At 55.9% G+C, this 17,096-nt stretch overlaps 1 protein-coding gene across 1 annotated transcript; it reads right to left on the reverse strand.

The window, feature by feature from the left end:
- Positions 1-936: 936 nt before the first annotated feature.
- On the reverse strand, positions 937-4,288 carry MOB3A (MOB kinase activator 3A). Its single transcript, XM_009962128.2, has 3 exons — positions 3,747-4,288; positions 1,699-1,901; positions 937-1,071 (listed from the first exon to the last, which is right to left on the reverse strand). Exons 1-3 carry the CDS (start codon positions 4,162-4,164, stop codon positions 1,042-1,044), a joined length of 651 nt encoding a protein of 216 aa, XP_009960430.1. The 5' UTR covers positions 4,165-4,288; the 3' UTR covers positions 937-1,041.
- Between the last annotated feature and the right edge of the window lie 12,808 nt (positions 4,289-17,096).

The following is a 17,096-nucleotide window of genomic DNA, read 5'->3' on the forward strand; positions in this document are numbered from 1 at the left end:
GTTACGAGGGGCGTGCAGCTGAGCGGGGACGTGCTGCTCGGGAAGAGGGAGAAGGCTCCGTACCCTGACGGGGAGTAGAAAAGGGTCCACGCGCAGCCAGTAAGCCAGGCTGGAGGGCAGGCGGCCCAGTTCCTTCTCGGCAGGGTCAGCGTACCACGGGGAGGTGGGGGAGTGCAGGTGTCGGAGAAGAACGCTCCCCACGCCCGTCCTAGTGCCTTCCCTCTTCCCACGAGGCACAGGTCTGCTTGGCCAGCGCGGATCCCCGTCCCCCGTGGGGACGGCGCACCCAGAGCCACAGCTGGGCTGAGCCCGGGGAGAAGCTCGGCTCAGAGCTGGTGGAAGAGGCCAGAGCAGACTCACAACGGCAGTGCTCCGGCACAGACGCCACCAGCAGTGGCAGCGCTGGTCGAGCCACGGGAGAAACCCAAGTCCAACTTCTTTCAGCGGGAAAGCAAGGAGGGCCGAGCCTTGGGGACAGGATGCCAAGCGGAGGGTGAGCAGAAAAGCAGCTCTGTCCAAAAAGCGGACTCGTAGCCAGTGGAAGAGGTGCTGGAACCAACCAGCACCCCAGGGGATCCACGTACACCCCATCTCTTCCCCAGTCCCCGCATAACCTCCCTTCACGGGTGGGAAATGGGTCTCTGGAGGGAAGTACCGCTTCCATGGCAGCACCAGCTACACAACGTGGCTCTATCTGAAGCATCTGGCTCGGCTCACTCGGTGCCACTGCAGTGAGGGGACAGGGAAGAGGCAGCACAGGGTGGCTCTTCCCTCCTCAGAGAGCGAGCATTTCCACCAACTGGCAGAAAATATTTCCTTTTTTTTTTTTTTTATAGAAATTACTATAAAAAACTAGTTTATCTAGAGCATCTTTAAAAAAATATTCCTGCAATATCACAGTTTTACATTGAAACTCATTAAAAATATATAGATTTCTTTAACAAAACGTCTCTGTTCTCCCCTTGAATCATGCCTCCCATACAGGAGTGGGACTCGGAGTCCTCGGAAGAGACGCCGAGGTGGGAGCAGGAAGGTCTGATCTCAGTGGCACATCCGGGAGGTCATTTCCTTCTGTCAAAGGGAAAGACAAGACAAGGGACCATGAAGGAAGATCCAGATTGCCAGGTGAGGGTGTGGATGAAGAAAACCTCACCATCGTTTAGCCGTAAATACCCCTCCCAGGCACGCAGTGACACTGTCACTAAGAACTCCAGGTTGGGCAGGTTGGCGTCCCCCCACCACTCCCATTCCTGGGCACCGCAGGACACCCTTCGGCTGCCTGACAGCTCTGCGAGTCTGCTCTGCTGCCTGCGGCTTTCCAAACACCATCCCTGCCTCCTCGGTCTTCTCCATCCTCCAGACTCCCTGGGAAGGCGGCGGTGGGGCCCTCGCACCCCCAGGGAGGGGGTGCAGCCCGGGCTGAGGCAGTGCAGGCCAGCACGGCGAGCCAGCTGCGAGGAGGCTGCCGGAGAACAAGGCAGCTGCCCCCAGGCGATGCCCAGACCACCCTCCTCAGCTGTGCCCGCACGTCCCGACTCCCAGCGTCCTGACAGTCAAACTGCGCGGCCAACACCCACGTCCTGAATTTGGGCAACCAGTTTTGACCTCTGTGACTCCTCTGCCCCCAGCCCACCCCTTCCGCGCCGGCTGCAGACCCCGACAGACCGAGGGGTACCCTGAGCCCACCCAGACACTCACCAGTGGTTCCAGCTCCTTGGTGTCTATGAGATTGAACTCTTTCACAAAGTAGTAAAAGTGCTTGTAGCAGGTGTTGACGTGAGCTTCCGACCCCATCTGGGTGATCCGGTCGAAATGGTGGATGTAGACGTGGACAAAGACCCGGAAGAGCCTGGAGAGAATCTTCTTCACCACTGGGAGGAAGTTCTTGGGGAAGGGAGTACCTGGGAGGGAAGATATGACCATGGGAAACCTTCAGCAAAGTTAAACCTGGTTCCTTGGGGCCACAAGAACTGGATAAAATGGATAGATTGAGACAAAAGGGCTTCTGTCCCCGGTAATTTCCAGTTCCCCTCTCCTTTTTCCTTTCCGTTTGGATCAGATCTTTCAAAGCACAGATTTCTGAAGTGACAGAGCGCTGGCACTTCGCCACCGATCGCTGCTGGCAACAGAAAGCAAGAGACCAGCCTCAGAGATTCCCAGCAGCTGTTTCGGTCTGATAGAGTTTTCTTCTACTCCTCTTTGGCGTGTTTATACAAACAGCACGACATACCAGATAGGACCAAGCAGTTTCCCAAAAGAAAGTCGGTGCCGTTAACTCCCCACGGTTATCTCTTCCTTTGATGGGTGTTCAGCGCTTTGGTTAAAAACTAAAACCGTTAAGGTCCACTCTAAAGGTGTCAGCTCTTTGGGATCTGTTTAGCCGGGGCCCTGCAGCAGAACCGTCGGCCCAACCAGCCACGACCGTAGAATATTTCAGTTTAAAGTTCACACAGGTCGTTTCTGGAGGAACGAGGATCAGTGAAACCCTTTCGGTGCTCTGCAAGAACTGCAGCGTTTCAGTCGGCGTTAAGGGCAAGGAATCTGCCAAAAGCCGAGCTGAAAACAATAACAACTAAAAAAACCCAAACCACAACCCTCCTGCTGTTGGAAACTCGCCTTGCCTCCCTGAACAGAACGAACACCCTGTTCATAGCCCCCAGAGAGTCCTGCACAAGAGCCCTAACTAAAGGCAACGCAGCAGTTGTCTGGGCGACAGGAGGGACGGGCGGGGAGGATCTCAGTGTTTCAGCTGCCTGAAGAACCGGCTGTTCATGGCCCCGCTCCCTCCCTCCGCCCGCCCAACACCAGGTCTAAGCAGCATTTTGGCACAAGTGCAGGAGCCCCGCGGACGCTCGCGTGGCAGAGGAGGCAGACGTGTCCCTGACAGGAGCCAACTGCGTCCCATGGAAGTTTTGACGGGACAAACGCCGGGGCAGGAGGGAGGGAGCTCTGCTGCAGCTTGTCTTTTGCATCCCAGAAGATGGGAGCTCCGAGTGGGATCAATCATTTTTACCTAATGCTTTAGCTGCTGAATTCTCCCCATCTTATTCAACACAAAATAAACAAAAAACCCAACCACCTTTGTCCCAAAGCCAGTACACAAAGCTGTGCTTGGATATGCAGATTTAGGTGTCTCGGGCCAAATTCTCATTCCCATCACCCTGGCAATAGATAAAACACTGCCCCTCCCTCCCCGCACATGTCAGCATCCCACCCAGCTGCAGCACACAGCCGAGTGCACGTCAGGAAGCACCGAGCTAGAAAGGGCAGCGTCAGCTCCCGCCAGCCTGTAATAACAAAGAGGCTAATTATGGAAACGTGGCCACCATCGCCAGGCTGACGCAGAGCACGCGCGGTGAAGCCAAGCTAGCCATCCGCGCGGAAAGAGCTGTCCTTCAGGAGACCACGTCCACCACGAGCTACTCCAGAGTCACGTCAGAGACTGACTTTTCGAAGAGCAGCCTCTCGTTTTCGCTGCGTAGGCTCAGCTTGGCTTTCCTTGAGGTATCCATGACTCCAGGTGGGATCTGGTACAGCGCTGGGTATTTGAGCACTCCAGAAGAGCTCTGAGGTTTCTCAGGCGCTCAGAAGAGCTCACTACACTGCCAGGCTCTGAGCACCACAAAAGGAACTAGCTCTGCTGCAAGGGTGACCTGTGCAACAGCGTCTCCTGGAACAGAAACGAGACCCGAGGGCTCAGAGGGCTCTGCACCGGCCTCCCTCCCTCCCGCTGGGACTGAACTCACCAACGTTAGTGGGAAAGATGTCCTCGTTGTTGATCTGTACCTCGATCCAGTCCATCAGGAGGTTCATGTACTGGGGAGCAGACAGGGCCGTGGGTTTGCGGTACTTGTGCTCGTCCTGCCACCGGTACTCGTACTTGGGCCCCCCCGACATGACGGGGCAGGACTGCTCCGTGCAATAGTCACTGATGGTGCCGTAGATCAGGTTGATGCGGTTGAAGAAGTCCACCACGTGCACGGCCACCCAGTCGTTCTGCTCCTCGCCTGGCGGCAGCTGGACAGCAACTTTCAAGTCCAGGCCAGCGTTGAGCGAGGCTTGAGCCTTCTTGTGCAGCTCAAACCGCTGAGTCCCTGGCTCAAACTTGCGCTTGGGCCGGAAGGTTTTGTCTTTATTGAACACTTGCTTTAAAGCATGGGACATTTTTCTTCTCTTCTTCTTTCTTTTCCAGGTCCGTAGCGATGACAGCTGGAGACGCAGCGCTGCTGGGCCGCTTCCTGGGGCAGGGCTGGGGCGACTCTGATCTTCACAGAAACCTCCCTCTGCTCATCTGGTCCTGATCTGCAACACAGCACAGAAGGGCAGCGATTAGGAGCAGCTCTCTCAACAGGAAACCTTGTCTAAATCCCATAGGAAGAGATCTGGGATACCATCTGGGCCCTCGCCCCAGATCTGAGAAGGGGGGGGGAGGCCAACGGCAGCTTTCTTTCCTCCCCCTTCTCTTTGCAGCCCAGCTTGCAGCAGAGGGGCGGCTCAGCTGCCAGGGGTGACCTGGGCTGAACGAAGAGTCACCCCTGCAAGGTCTCCCTCGCTCAACGTGGGGATGACAGAACCAGCCCCACAGCCCCGTAGGGAAGAGGTGTGACGGGAAGGGGCATGACAGGACACCAAGGCGCAGTCCCCCCGTGCCCCCCAGCACAACCTCTGCGGGAGATGGCTGCCGTTCCCCCCGACATCATCACACCAAGAGACCCAAACCCCACAGAAACAGGGAGAAACTCCACCACCACCTATTCGGCTCCAACACACCAGAGTTAAGAAGGATAAAACTTTAAGTTGAGTTTCACCTGGATCAGATTTTTCCCCTACACTTCCCGCCCGCTTAGGAAACAAGCCCACCTAAAAGGTAAGGTTATGACACCCTACGATAACGTTCAGATCTGCTGCCAGACGTGCTCCAACAAAACAACCGTTGGAGCAGGAGCTGCGTGCGCTGCCGTAGTGCTAAAGACAGGACACAAAAGGGTGGAGGGGAACAACAAGAAGAAGAAGAAGTCACAGCTCAGGCACCCGGAAAGAGAATATCCTGAAATAACACCAGCCCTGAGCGCAGCCACAGCCTCTTCTGCAGGTGCAGACAGACCATAAACATATTTTTCATTTCAGTTTAGCTCACTTCAAGTTAAAGGCTGGTTGAAAGCTGGAAGACCAGGGAAAGCTTGCCTTCCTCTTCCAGGCTGTGGAAAAGAATTAGCTCCAAGAGGGTGAGACACAAGTTAAGATCTGAAAGGATGCTGACGAGAAACACAGCTCTGTTTATCTGTAGCTAATTATACCTCCTTTGTTCCCACATCCATTCCCTCGTATAATTTGTGTCAAGCTGCTCTTTGATGGAAGCTTAAAGCAGAAAGCTATGTGTACCAAAAATATTATTTACATGTGCTGGACAGAGAAATAAGTAAAGGAACAGAAATTAACTAAAGCTGATGCCTTACTGAATCTGGCAAAATAAGGGTTTCCATAGTTTTACAAGAAAGCAAGGAAGCAAATCCCTTTCACCAAGCAGAAAGCTTAAATTTATACGAAGCCAGTGTTGTTCAAATAGGTGAACAGCATCCTCAAACGTTGGCAACAAAATCCCAAATTCAAGGTCAAGGCTACCTTTGCCGCAATTCAGCCCATCTCTAACAGATGATGCATAGTGCTAATCAGCATTTCTTCTCTGGAGAAAGATTAAAAAGATTTAAACCGAGGCCTCTTGTTTTCTTATTTAATTACAACAAGGAAGAAAACCCAAACCACTTCAGTTCGTCCCACTAAGAACAGGCTCGATGTTTCCTAACGCTGCTTCTCCTGCGGGAACGGGCTCAGAAACCTCTTCTGTGCAGGAACAGAGAGATCCAAACTCCTGTTGCAACATGGGCCACGACACGCGCTGGGAGAAACCAAAAAAGCATTTTAATGTGGTTCAGCGAGATCCAGCCTGGGCTGCAAGGTGAATTCACTGCACGCATGCTTTTGCTGCACGCTAGAACAGCTGCTGCTACTGTGTGAGAGTCAAAAAACAGAAGAAAACCCCCAGAAAACGCGTCCTTACGAGGCGTTTGATCACACCACAGACACGGTTAGAGGAAGTAGCGAACGGCGCGGAGGGACATCTGAGCACGAGGCAGCAGCTCTGGTTACCGAGAGCTGTGTCACAGCCTCACCACATCCTGCAGCGGAACGCCGAGGCGATCGGCGGGGCGGAAGCACCAGGGGACTGCGCCCACCTCACCGCGGTGCCACGTCCGGAGCGAAGGCAGGGCCGGCCTCCAAGTCACCAACAATGTGGACAGCAGGTGCTGAGTCTGCGGCTACTTCCAGCAGGAAATCAGTCCCAGAGAAGTACTTGCACGCAACGATTTCCTTAGGCTGGAGATGGAGGAAGAAATGTCCTTTAAAACAAAAAAGCCGTAAAGAAGCAGGAGCATCGCCCTCCATACAGCTCCCCGAGGAGTGGCAGCGCTCCCGGCACGGTGCAACTCTGCTTCTACTTGTTTTCTGTAAGATGTGCCTGATTCCATCCGTGTTAGCCCGAGACTGGAGCCAGGCACCGTCCCTTCTGCTGGACAACGACGTGTTTCTTGAGCAGGGATCAGGGCCCGACACAGAGAAGAGAGTGGGGTGAACCAGAACAGCCGAACTGCCGGGAAAACACCAAACACCCCCTGGGCCTGGCCGTGCATGTCAAGAAGCAAACACTGACCACTTTCCAGAAGAAACTGTCATTTGGGCAGGGTGAAGAGGCTTTTAACACAGCTCATTTGGTATCAGGGCAGCATCCCTCCGACAAACAAGCTTCCTCTTCCTATGGAGAAATCATTCATGAGAACTGGGGAGCTCGACACAGCAGCAATTGTGTCTCAGATGATTCAGCGTCGGTCTGAAGGCATTATCAAAAGGAGTAGCTAAGACTTCAAGCAGATGCAGCCTATTTAATCATGGTCTTTGCAACTGAGCTAAAAGAAACATTTAGCTCCAGGGGGAAAAAAAAAAAAAATAAAGTAAAGGCACAGAGACCAAAAGCATCCCTGACATTGCTTGAAGATGATATCACACATACAACACCTACTTCCACAGGCAGGAGTCACAGCTCGGGCAGCACGAAGACACTGCCTTCGCACAGAAGGGAAAGGAAAGGTCAGGAACAATTAGGCCATGAGACATGCAAAGCACCTGAATGGTATTTGCAAGCTTCAAAGATGAGGGGGGGAAAAAAAAATCCCCCACAAACAAACGTGCAGTACATTTTGTTTACTCCTCCTTTCCAGCCAGCCAAGATTACAGCGCACATCACCGGCGCTCCGGGAGGACCTTGGCCATCCCTCCGAGATCCCACAGCTGCCGCAGAAAGCCCCACGCTGCGGCAGGCTGGCCAGAGCACAAACAAACCTCCAGCTTCTCCGCAATTCCCAAGGACACAAGAGGAATGGCTCCGTACTGCGCTGGCTCAGGAGGCGACGTGCCTGCCCTGCGAGGGGTGTCGAGGCCTGGCCCTCCCTTCCCTTCCCAAAAGCTCGTTCGCTCCCCTTACTCCCTGCTCCCGCAGCTCCAGTCCCAACGCCGGTTTCTGCTGATGGGAATCCAGGGCAGGGCTGCGTGTGTCGCCCTGCCGTTCCCCTTCCCTCGCGGGGACGGCAGATCCCGTGGTGCTGCCTGACTTTAAAACCAGGCTCCGGGCAGAGGAAGCCCAGGCGGTCGCTTCTCCGGCTCGTGGTTACTTTTACAGGCGGCTCAGAGAGGGTGTGAAAAAGGAAAGGCCGTCACCTCCTCCGAAACACCCGGGAACTGCCTCCCCTCGCGACCGGCCGCCGCCATCCCGAGGCTCTCCAGCGGCGAGCGGCGTTCCCGCTGGATCCTGCCCTCCCCGCAGAGGCAGAGCGGCTCAAAACCCTCTTCCAGGAGTCCCATGACTGCTCCGTCAGCGCCTGCCCCGAGCGACGCCCAGGGCTCCCCTCCGCTGCTGCCCTGGTGCAGGGGTTTAACAGCAGCCAGGAAAGAACAACCACCGCCGAAAACGCCAGCCAGCACGTCAGCAAGCTCCTACCTGCGCTTCTGGCCTCGGCAGATCGCTCTTGCAATTGCTCAGCCCGTCTCTGCAACTTCCACGAGCGCTCGTCGGCACCGAGGCAGAGAGGTTCCTTTTTCAAAAGCGGGGAGGACCAAAAAACAACCCATTTCATGCGCGGCTGCAACACGAAGGCTGCCACAGGCGGGGAGGTGTCAGACACCCGGCCACTTCCCTCCCAGTGACCCCAGCATCGGGCTGGCTCACATCCTGCTGCCTCGCTGGTAAGCAAGCCCTTAAACAAACCCCAGTGAGCAATGCATTTCTCAAAATAATTGATTTTTCTGCAGTTCCCTTTTAGGGAAGCCACGCTGCTGTCCTGCGAGACGACACCAATATGGTATTGCTGCTCAGCATTCACCCCGAGTCCAGCCAAAAGCTCCTTCCGTGGCTGCTTGTAATTGCAGCCCTTCGGTGACGAACCCGTGCCAGTCACCCCATCCCCACGGCTCCCCGGAAGGGAGAGGGAAGCGATGAACCCCCGCCTTCCCCCTGGGCCGTTTTCAGCGTCCTTACTCACCGCTAATGCCATCGCTCAGGCCGGAGTTTCCAGCAGAGGACACAAAACCACTCGTGCCAGTCCGATAAAGCAGCCACAATACATCAGATGCATCGAGCACTTCCAAGTGAAAACCAAAATTACAGAGCACGCCCGAGAAGCAAAGTGGCTCCGAAACAGGCGACTTAAACAAAAAAGCAAAGACGGACGCACACGCACATTTTTTCCATAATTTCCCCCCTCCTCCTTTCACAAATACCTTCCCACGGCCATTCTGCACTAGCTCAGTTTCTCGGTACAAGATGATCCTGGTTTTCTACGATCAAAGGAGAGATTTTAATACGGAGAGCGAGGATCAGACCAATTACGGCTAGCAGGGCTGGACCGGCACTAATGACAGCCAGTTTCTGCGCCTCTGGAGCCAGCCTGGCAGCAAAGGAGACAGCTCGCCTTCACGGGAGGTTTTCTTTTGAACTGTTCTGTGATATGAGAAACAAAGGTCTGTCCCCGCGCTTACCTCAGCCAGGGCAGGGCACGGCGAGGAGCGCGTGGGGCCGAGGAGGAGGGCCGAGCGCAGCCGCGGCAGGCGCGCCTGGCCATCCCTCACCCCGGCGAGACGGCTCCTCCACGTCAGCCGCCTTCCTGTCTGGCACCCAGTCCAGGCCCAGGGCGCTGCCAATGTTTTCCCAAAAGCGAATCCTTCCCCCCTACAATGCTCTGTCATGGTGTTTCTGCCTTTCCTCTGCAGGATCGCTGCACGAGGAGAGGCGAGCGGCTGCCCCGCGTTACCCGCAGCATCGCCTTTTCTCGGTTCTCCTCCGAAGCTGCGCCGGAGCTGAAGGAGCAGAGAGTGGATCCGGCCCAGCTGCACCTACAGCCCCAGGCCAGACACCAGCAGCCAGCGCGTTCTGCTGCTCTGCAGGACAATACCCACATTTTTGTCTCGGAAACTGCTTTAGCAGCAGCCTTCGCACCAAACTTAACAGAGCCGTTCAGAAACGCACATTTGAAACGTTGAATTCCCAAGGTTTAGGCAAACAAAGAGCCCTTTCTATTTCACCACAAAGTCAAGTTTTAAGAAAGTCCTGCCGGTCGCCAGCCACCCCCCACCATTTAATTCTCCTGCACAATTTGGAAATTCCCAAGGAAAAAAATGTGCAGACGCTGCATCTCCCCGGCACTTCCTGGAAAAGAGGCTGCTCCAGGAAAGAGGCTGGCTCAGGAGCGGGACAGTTTCTTTACCTGCCTCTAAGCCACGCATATCTGCATCCCAATATGCATAAGAAGAGGCAACAGCATAACAAAAGACCAAAAATACTTATACTGGGCTTTAATTGGTATCTTCTTTTCCCCCTGAAAGGCTACGCGTCTGAACAGCCAATTTAAAAACCCAGTTCGTTTATCTAATCAAGGGAAAAGCCCTGTTAAATTAAGCCATAGCTGGGTTCGGAGAAGACCCAAGCGAGGCCAGCGCAGCAGCTCTGGCAGAGCCCATTGGGGACGGAAACGCCGCGGCACGGAGGGGAACGCCCGGGTCACCGCGTGACATTTTTCAACCCCCACGAGCAGGATGGAGGAGCGGGCAGTTTATTGCTCAACTCCGAGCTGAGGATTTTGATCCAGCCCAGGCGGGGAGGACGGGAGGGCGGTTATGGGGTTTGTGCGATGGAGCTCGCACCGCGAGGGGATCCCGAGGGGCAGCAGGTAAGGGAGCGAGCGCTGACGGGGCGGGATAACCCCTGAAGGCTGAACGGCCTCCAAGCTCTGCACGCAAGGAGACCGAATTTCCAGCGTGGGTTGTCCCCCCTCCCGGCCTTCCAGGCATCCTCCCCACAGCCACAGAGGGTAGAAAAGCCACATAAGAGAGTAACTTTCACAGGTCACCCCTCCTACTTTCCCTTCCCCAAAAGGGGAAGCTCAGAGATGCTGCAGTTTCCAAATCTTCATTTGAAAGCCTAGAAATGACTGCAGTGTGGCAGGGGCAGCTATCAGAGAGCCCCGAGCCCTGATTTAGGGCCAATTTTCTTGCCTCTTACGTGATATCTGCATCTACTGCAACGTCAGAGCCGCAGCTATTTTGGAAGGTTTCCACAGCACGCTCCCAGATCCACGCCGGGATGACGGCTGCATGTGGAGGCAGAGCTAATCCGCTGCAGGCTCTGCAGACGCTGCGTTAAGCTGACAAGCTGGGTCACGACTCCAGGAGACAGGTTAACTGCACAGACAAATATTTCTAGGATAAACCACAGGCAGTGGGTGGCTGACGGCATGCGAAGAGCAGCTCTCTCTTTTTGAGGTCTGAGGGGCTGTATTTTGCAGCGTGCTCCTTCTGGAAGGCCTTCTGCTGTCCTCCAGCCCGGCTTTGTCCCCCCACTGCAGGACTTGTTCGGGGCAGGGTGATGTTTATCGAGTCCAAGCTGGGCTACCCGTTTCTTCCTGCTTTTGCGGGCTCCGCATTATGGTCCTCGCTGGGCCAGGGTATTGTTGAACCAACAGGGGTTTCCCCTACTCTAACTTTGGGATCTGCCCCCACCCAAGTAAGAGGTAACACCAGTTTGGAGCAGGAATTTTGCCTTAGGCTGATACAGTGACTCCAGGAAGAGGCACTATTTTAACTGTGGCTACGGGTTCGAGATCACAGGAGGTGCCAGGGCTATGAGCTCCTTCACCCAGGGACTGAGCCGGAGCGCGAGCTGGCCACACGGCCAACCCTGCCCATGGCTGGGCTAATCCCACCGACAAAATACCTCTTCTCCCCATGTTAATATTACACTTTTGGAAGAAAGGCGGTATTGTTTCTCACTGAAAGGAGATGCCCACGAGGCTTGCTCTTCCCCTCCACGAGGAGATATGGCAGTAACCCAACACATTAGCATGTCTCCAGGCAAGGAATAAGCCCACTGATGCGGAGCTAGACATCACCTCAAGACTAACCACATCATAAGACCTCCTGCCACACAGCAAGAGGAAAAAGAAGAAAGGGGGGGAAAAAAAAAAGGCCCAGACAGCAGCCCCAAGAGAAGCCTACAGGTCGGATGAAGAAAAAAAATTACAGTGCCTTTCAGTGCAGCCGTGGGCCTGACTCAGCTTCTGCTTCAAACTGAAACAGGTTTCAGATGGTTCCAACTCGGAGCCAGCGCAGAGGCCGCAGCCACGGCCGCCGTTCACCCAAACCCGGCCGTACCCAGGACATGGCCCCACGGTCCCCGAGCAGCGAGGGCAAGCGCCGGGCAGGATCGCAGCAGGACGCTGCCACCGCGGCCCAGTCCTGCCCCGGCAGCCCACGGGATCGGCCGGCGGCGTCACCGCTTCTGCCTCTTCTCAGATCAACTCAACACCACCACAGCCGAGCACCGAGGGAGTGATCCAGACTTTTCTGGAGGAAGACAAAGCTGCTGCAGTGAGATGGATTTTTTTTTTTTAACACTGGCTTTGCACACTTGCTAAAGTGTTTTTTTCTGGCCTTCGCTGCCTCTGTTCCTCCCCTCTGCTCCCCCCCTTTGTGCCCCAGCCGCTCGGAGCAACGATCTGCCCAAGAGCCCCTCCATCATTTCACCATGAGCAGGAGAGAGCTTTTAGCACACCACCAGCTCCAGAGGGAAGTGAGCAGCAGACCAAAGCAGGAGTCACAGATAACTCGGCCTCCCAGGGGCATCTGGAAAAGGGAGGATAAAGACGCCGCCTAAGGTGCACTCTTTATTGAAAGCATTAGCTGGATATTACGTATTTCTAAAGATAAGCTCCTAAACCTCCAGCAAAGCTGGTTATGGATCCACTTACAGCAGCATTTATGGCTCAAGTATCACAAAATACTTTCCTGTCTTGTAAGAAACTAAAACTCAGGAGTTTAAGGTAATTTTTTTCCCAGATCCAAACGCTGCGTGCAGGACTGGGTAGGTTTTGCAATCCCTCTGCTCTGACCCCACACGCTGACAAGGGAAACATTTTTCCTCTGTGTACCATGGCCATGGAGATCCCTGGCTCGTTTACAGAGAAGCACGAGTTACAAAACACAGCGCACAGCGGTACAGTCCGGCCTCCACAAACGGGACTAAATCGCACCGTTTTGGTTTGGGCCGTGCTTCACATCCCGTCAGGGAAAGAGCCACGTGAGAGCCAAGCGTGGACAAGGAAGCATCTGGCCGACAGCTCCCGCACCAGAGGCCAGGCAGAGTCACGAAGGAGGACTTTGCTCAGGGTGCCGAGTGCACTCCAAGCTCCCTCAGCCAAGCAGACGGGAGAGCCCGTTGCCATTTCTGACGGCGGCACAGCCGACCGCGCAACCCCAAGTCACGCGTCCAGATGCCGAAAGGCGAGCCAGGCACAGGCAGCCGGCTCCCTGCTCAGCACCTCAGCGTAAACCCAGAGCATCAGTGTTTCCTACCACACCACCAATCTGGCACGAACTCCCAGCGCTCCTCTCCTCTCTTTCTGGGGATTTCAAAAGGTCAGAAGCTCACCCTCCCGCCCGAGTTAACTTCACCAGTATGTGACTAAGACAGAAAGTGAATCGAAGATGTGGACTATACAGTCCAAGAAACAGCAATAGATAAACACAGAGCTGGATGTGAGCCCAAAGCTCAGAAAGGAAGCAGAGTGCAAGGACAAAGCCCTGGGGACTGTGATAAACAGGTGGCTGGGGAAATTTCACATCTCCTAGCAAAAATCCCCTCCTACCCTGCAACTTGGCAGAAGACTTCCAGACCGGAAAGGGGTTTTAAACAAAGAAGGGATGGAAATTGAGAAAGCGTGGCTGCTCTTCCACTCCAAGCACTAGGAGAAGGGGATCTTGCCTTTCACTAGCACCAGAGTCCATGTCAGAGATGCTTTTCTAAATATCTGTGCCACACGCTGGACAACTTCAAATCCCTCTTTCCTCTCTCTCCGGAGGATTTCCTGCCCTTCCCTTTTTGTCTGTCCTTCTTGCACACAGGAACACTTTCCTGTGAAGGAGCTGAGATTACTGGGCTGCAGATCACAGCAGAGGCAGCTACTGTAAGATCAGCATTCCTGTGCTTACAGCAAGAGACAGAAGCAGAGCGAGAGTTTGCTTTCAAGCGTCACAAGTTCTCTCTACTGACAGCTGAGTCGCAGCTCACCGTGATCTGAAAAAAAGTGGAAATTCCCCATTCTCCCCAAGCACTGATATTAGTTTGAAACACCAGGACTATACCCTCACCTACAACAGAAACAGTTATTAGCAGAGCTACAAAAGGACAGGGGGGAAAGAGGTGGAGCAAAATACAAAAGTATCAAAGACTGTAACTTCATGGCAAGACCCTTACTCTCCACGCGGGTGTTTTTTTTCCTCATTATGAGATTTTTTGGTTCGCTACGAAAGGCTGCAGCAGACGCCCGCCAAGGGGAGGCGATGCCACCAGCCCGCTCTCCACTCGGGGAAGCCACCGCCCCGCCCCGCAGCATCCCCTCCAAGACGTTTCTCTCCAGGACACGCCAGAACCGCCGGCGCCCGAACGGCCCCGGGCGCCAAGGGCCTCCTCTCCCGGCCAGAGGGGCTCCGGTACCGGCCGCAGCTCGGGGAGCGCGAAGCCACGAGAAACGCGCCCGCAGCCGCCTCCCGCCCGAGGGAGCGCAGGGGCGGCTCTGAACAGCGGGCGAGCTGAGGGACCCGCTTCAACAGGTTGATCGCCACGGCCGGGCCACTCCACCGCGACCCCGCACCCCGAGGAGGCCCCTGCCCCTCCCGGGGGGGGGGGGGGGGGGGGGGGGCAGCGACGGCGACCTCGGGGCAGAGCTGGGGACCCGCCCCGGGCCCTGCCCCGGCCGCCTCCTCAGGCCGCCCCGGCTCGGGGACCCCGGCCGCCCGCCAGGGCCTCTTCTCCCCTCGAGGTCCCTCCAAGCCCCCTTCCGCAGGCCCCTCCAGGCCCCCCGCTCCCCTCCAGCCCCAACCCCCCCCCCGCCGCCCCCGCTCCCCCGCACCTGGCCGGTCGCAGCTAATCCGTGGCGGCGCGGAAGCGGCGCCCCTCGTGCGGCCGCAGCACTCCGCCCCCCGCCCGCCCCGCACAACTTGGCGGTCTCCCGCGCGGCCCCTCTCCGCGCGCGGCCGCCGGCAGCCGGCCCTACTTCCTCTTAAAGGGGCCGCCCACCCGCCCGCGCCGCACCGCGCCGCCGCCGGCTCCTCCCGCGGGCGGGACCGGGCCCCGGGAGCGGGGGGGCGGGCAGCGGCGGGGGGGGGGGGGGGGCGGGCCGCTCCGGGGGGCCCAGGGCCAGGCAGCGCCAGCGGTGCTGGGGAGACAGCTGTTTGTTTTATTTTATTATTTCGTTCTGGTTTATTTGAGTTTGCCCGATTCCAATGCATTGCTTGATTTTACCCTTTCATTTTCTTCTGTTTTATTTTATTCCTTTTCTCTTATTCATTTTCTTTTATTGTTTTATTTTAGTCGTTTTCTCTTATTCATTTTCTTTTATTCTATTTTAGTCGTTTTCTCTTATTCTATTTATTTTCCTTTATTCTGTTTTCTTTTATTCTGTGTTCTTTTGTTCTTTGTTTTCTTTTATTATTTTTGTTTGTTTTCTTTTGTTATTTCTTTTTATTTAGTGGTTTTCTTTTTTAAATTTATTGGTTTCCTTTTAGTATTTTTTCTCCTAATTTATTGATTTATTTTTAAAAATTTATTTGCTTTAATGTTAATTTTTTTTCTTTCATTCTTTTTTATTTAATTTGTTTTCTTTCAGTCTTTTTTAATGGCTTTATTGTCTGATATCCAACTTTATTTATTTCAGGGCTTTATTTTGTTTTCCTGGGGTGGGCAGGGGGGGCACCCACAGCCCCACGGCCGCTCCCCAGCCCAGGGAGGCTCCGGGGGCTGCAGCCCCCTGGGCGCCCACCCAGCCCCTCGCTGGGGCCGAATCACCCCCTAAAACCAGGGGCCTGCGGGCGAGGAACGAGGGGCTGGGGGCAGCTCCCCCCAGTTTTTAACACAAAGGGACGGAGGTGCCCCAGAAAGGGCAGAAATGGCCCAAACCCAGAAACAAAAATGAAACGAGGGTCGGGAAGCCCCCAGGGCCGGCCGGGTCCCACGGGGCGATGGCTGCAGCGCAAGGGCCCGATCCGGCCCCCCAGTCCCCAGGGACCCCGGGGGGAGCCGGGCCCCAGTGGCAAAAAGGCTCCTTTGCCCCCGCATCGGCACCGAGGGGCAGCCTCGGCCTTTGGCGCGTCCTTCCAGCCCAGCTTGCCCCTCACCACAGCCCCCCAGTAACTTTCTTCTTCTTGCTGGTTTCCAGCCCAGCAGCGCTTGCTCCGAGGCCGTTGGAGGGGGGTTGGCACCAGCGGCCCCCCCGGCCCTGCCCCGCGGGAGGGTCAGCCCGGGCAGAGCCAGGCCGGACCCGGGCCGGGGTCCCAGGGTGGCGGGAGCCGGACTCTGCGGCTCCAGGGCAGTTGGTGGAAGAGCAGCTGAAGGGACCTGCACCTCCGTGGAAGTTAAAAGTCATAAAAAGGAGAAGGGGAAGAAAACAGCTGCTGGTTCCAAGGGAAATTCTCACCACCACGACCCGAGGGAAGTCCAGCGCAGGCGGGAAGCCCCTGGGAAGCCCAAAACCAAGCCCTGCCAAAAGCACAGCTGCTCCCCGCACCCTGCGGAGCCCCCTCGGGTGCTGCCCCTGCGCTAGCACCGCACAGGAGCTGGGTGCTCTTGATCCCAGCTGCCCCCACGAGCACCCCAAACCGGCAGCCCAGGCTCCCCAGCTCACCTCCATCCCTGGTGCTTGCAGCCCAGCCGGTGGGTGAAGCCTTCAGCACCTTGATCCCGGCCTCCCGCTGCTCCCAGCACCACGGAGGTTCCTGCAGAGCCGCTGATCCCACTCTCCGCTCCCAAGGGTGGCCAGGGGCTACAGCCCCGGTACCGGGGAGGGCTGCTGCCCGAGGGAGGAGCCGGGGCAGCGGCCCCAGCAGCGTCCGTGCCTCTCCAGAGAGGTTCTGCCAAGACTTGGCAAGAAAGGGTTGCAACCACCAGCCTCTGGCGCTCTCCTGTCCCTGCAAGGAGAGGGCCAAGCGGCTTTTCTGCACTTGTTGGTGACACACTGTGTGCAAAACCCACGCAGGTAAGGGCAGACTTTCTTTGTCTGGTTGCTCCATCAATTTTGATGGGATGTAAACACAGAGAGCAGGGCAAGAGCCAGAAGTGCTCAGTGCCACGTTCACTGTGAACTCCCGCCTTGTCTCATTAAGGTCATGCAGCTCATTAAATCCTCCATGTTCACTACAAGTGCCTTCTGGGTTTGGGTTTTCTTTTCATGGATTTTCACAGAGGGGGTGTGCGTGTGTGTGTGTGTGTGTGTTCTCATGCCGTTTCATCACGTATGTGCAGTCCCACAACGCGGCAGAGCAAGCGGGCAGCTCCCCGCAGGCCAGCACCTGGTGCCTCCTTCCGCGCCTTGTCTACGGATAACGGGGGCAGCAGCTCCACGCGAGGCGTGGGGTTTTGTCGGTGCAGAACTGCTAGCTGCTGACTACACAAGCCCAGGTATTTTTTGTTGTAAGAAATGATTTTCACAGGTTCTGGTCCT

Source organism: Leptosomus discolor, chromosome 24 (assembly GCF_034619465.1).
Source record: "Leptosomus discolor isolate bLepDis1 chromosome 24, bLepDis1.hap2, whole genome shotgun sequence".
Lineage (NCBI taxonomy): Eukaryota > Metazoa > Chordata > Aves > Leptosomiformes > Leptosomidae > Leptosomus > Leptosomus discolor.

Excerpts from the sequence above, each read along its gene's own strand:
- MOB3A (XM_009962128.2), bottom strand. The coding sequence starts at position 4,164 with ATGTCCCATGCTTTAAAGCAAGTGTTCAATAAAGACAAAACCTTCCGG. Across the intron at positions 1,902-3,746 it reads CATCTTTCCCACTAACGTTG|GTACTCCCTTCCCCAAGAAC; the intron begins GTGAGTTCAGTC and ends CTTCCCTCCCAG. Across the intron at positions 1,072-1,698 it reads CCAAGGAGCTGGAACCACTG|AAGGAAATGACCTCCCGGAT; the intron begins GTGAGTGTCTGG and ends TCCCTTTGACAG.